At 45.0% G+C, this 2,206-nt stretch overlaps 1 protein-coding gene across 1 annotated transcript in view; it reads right to left on the bottom strand.

Annotated features, from left to right (window-relative positions):
• Window positions 1-497: 497 nt before the first annotated feature.
• RDH13 (retinol dehydrogenase 13 (all-trans/9-cis)) overlaps window positions 498-2,206 on the bottom strand; it is a gene marked incomplete at its 3' end in the record, with an annotated part of 11,045 nt that continues 9,336 nt past the window's right edge. The window contains exon 3 of the mRNA XM_008577961.1: window positions 498-653. Coding sequence (XP_008576183.1) covers window positions 498-653 — 156 coding nt within the window. The remainder of the gene's footprint in view (window positions 654-2,206) is intronic.

Raw genomic sequence — 2,206 nt, forward strand, 5'->3', positions numbered from 1 at the left:
CACTTCCCAAGCGGCGCACTATAGCAGTGCGCCACCGGGCCGGCCCGAGGAAACATTTTCTGTAAAGGACCAGCTATTTAGCAGTTTGGGCTTTGCAGGCCATACAATGTTTCTACCAAATTCTGCCATTATAGTGCAAAAGTAGCCAGACAATATATAAATGAATGGGCATGACTATGTTCCAATAAAACTATATTTATGGACACTGAAATTTGAACTTCAAGTCATAAAATATTATTAGTATTTTGATTTTTTTTTCCAATCATTTAAAATGTTAACTATGTAAATGTAAAAAAAGTTTAAAAAAAAAAAAAAAGGTAAACTGTAAAATTTTCACTCTCAGTCAGTACAAAAAAAGACAACAACTGGTTTTGGCCCCTGGGCCATAGTTTGCCAACCCCTGCTCTAGACCTTGCTTGGTTTAATCCACTCCTGGCCTGGCCTTGGGAGCCAGCCGCCCCAGACCTCATCCACAAGGCCAGCATTCTCCTGCCTACCTTCAATGATCCTCAGTGCAAACTCTCGGATGGACTTGAGGGAAGCCAAGTCCAGGTGTCGGGCATTGACACGGTGGTTGAGGGTCTCCCTGCGAATGTCCTTTGCTGCTGCTTCACATTTCTCCATGTCTCGACAGGCCAGGATGATGTTGCCTCCTATAAGCACAGGAAAGGAATAAATTTTTTTTTAAAAAGCCACTCAGGTATTTACTCAAGAAATAAAAACATACATCGACACAAAAATATGCACACAAATGTTCACAACAGCACTATTCACAATAGCCAAAGGGTAGAAACAACACAAATGTCTATCCACAGCTGAATAAACAAAATGCAATGTATCCATACAATGGAATACTATACCGCTACGAAAAGGGATGAAGTTCTGACACATGCTACAACATGGATGAACTTGAAAACATGCCAAGTGAAAGAAATTAGACACAAAGGGCCATATCGTGTATATTCCATTTATATGATATGTCCAGAATAGGTAAATCCACAGGAACAGAAAGCAGATTAGTGGTTTCCTAGGGTTGTGGGGATGGGGAATTAGGAGGTGATGGCTAAAAGGGAGCAATGTTTCTTTCTGAGGTGATAAAATGTTCTACAATTGATTGTGAGGATGGTTGCACCACTCTGTGAATATACTAAAAATAAATAGTACATTTAAATGGGTGAACTGTGTGGCACGTGAATTATATCTTAATAAATTTGTGGGAAAAAAATTTTTAATTAGAAAACTGAGAGCAGGAAACAGGGATGGAACAAAAGGCGGAAGGCAATGATGTTGACCATGTGGATCTGTGTGGTTTTTCCTGCCCTCGGCTGGACCCAGCTGCTCCTGTACATCCCAACAATGGTCCACACTCACTACGTCCAAATCAGAACTCACCAGACCCCCCAGATCTGCTCACCCTCCCGGTGGTAGTCTAACCCTCAGGACAGCAGTGAGTGTGTCTGCCCAATTTTCCTTCTCACCATCTCCTGTAGGATTGCATGTCCCTCCCTTTGGAAAACTCCTTGCCCCACACTCCATGCAAGGGTGGGGGGCAGCCCATCACAGTCCCCCACTGCTCTGACCACAGGAGTGGACAAGCCACTTAGGCCTGGTGTCAGGGACCTACCCATTTCCCTGGACACTGCACCTCCACAGCCCAAAGAAAGCCTCTGATCTTCCCAGCCCCCAAACCTAACTTCCCATCCCAGATGACAGCAGCCCTACTCTTCCAGTTGCTCACACCAAAAACCTTGCCTTCTCCCTTCCCACGCCTCACCCAACAACACCTGATCCCATTGATTCTACCTTCCAAAGGGACCTGCGTGGGATGAGGAGTGTGCTACTCCACCATGGATGTCCTCCATAACCCATCTAACCATGAGAAAAACATCACACCAACCCACAAAGAGAAGCATCCTACAAAACGCCTGACCAGTAAGACTGGAACAGACTCAGGGCAGGCACTGACCTCTGACCCTGGCCCCAACCCAGACATTAGGACTGAGTCCAATTACAGAAGGAAAGAGAAAGGCCAACACAAAGAGAAAAATCAAAACCAAAATGTGCTGAACATCTGCAATGGTACTAAATATACTCATAATGTTGTGCCCATCACCACAATCCACCTCCAGAACCCACCTCCGTCTTCTCAAACTGAAATACCATACCCACTAAACAACTCCGCATCCCTCCTCCCCAAGCCCCTACC

This window comes from Galeopterus variegatus, unplaced genomic scaffold, assembly GCF_000696425.1.
Source record: "Galeopterus variegatus unplaced genomic scaffold, G_variegatus-3.0.2 Scaffold1608, whole genome shotgun sequence".
In the NCBI taxonomy this organism is placed as follows: domain Eukaryota; kingdom Metazoa; phylum Chordata; class Mammalia; order Dermoptera; family Cynocephalidae; genus Galeopterus; species Galeopterus variegatus.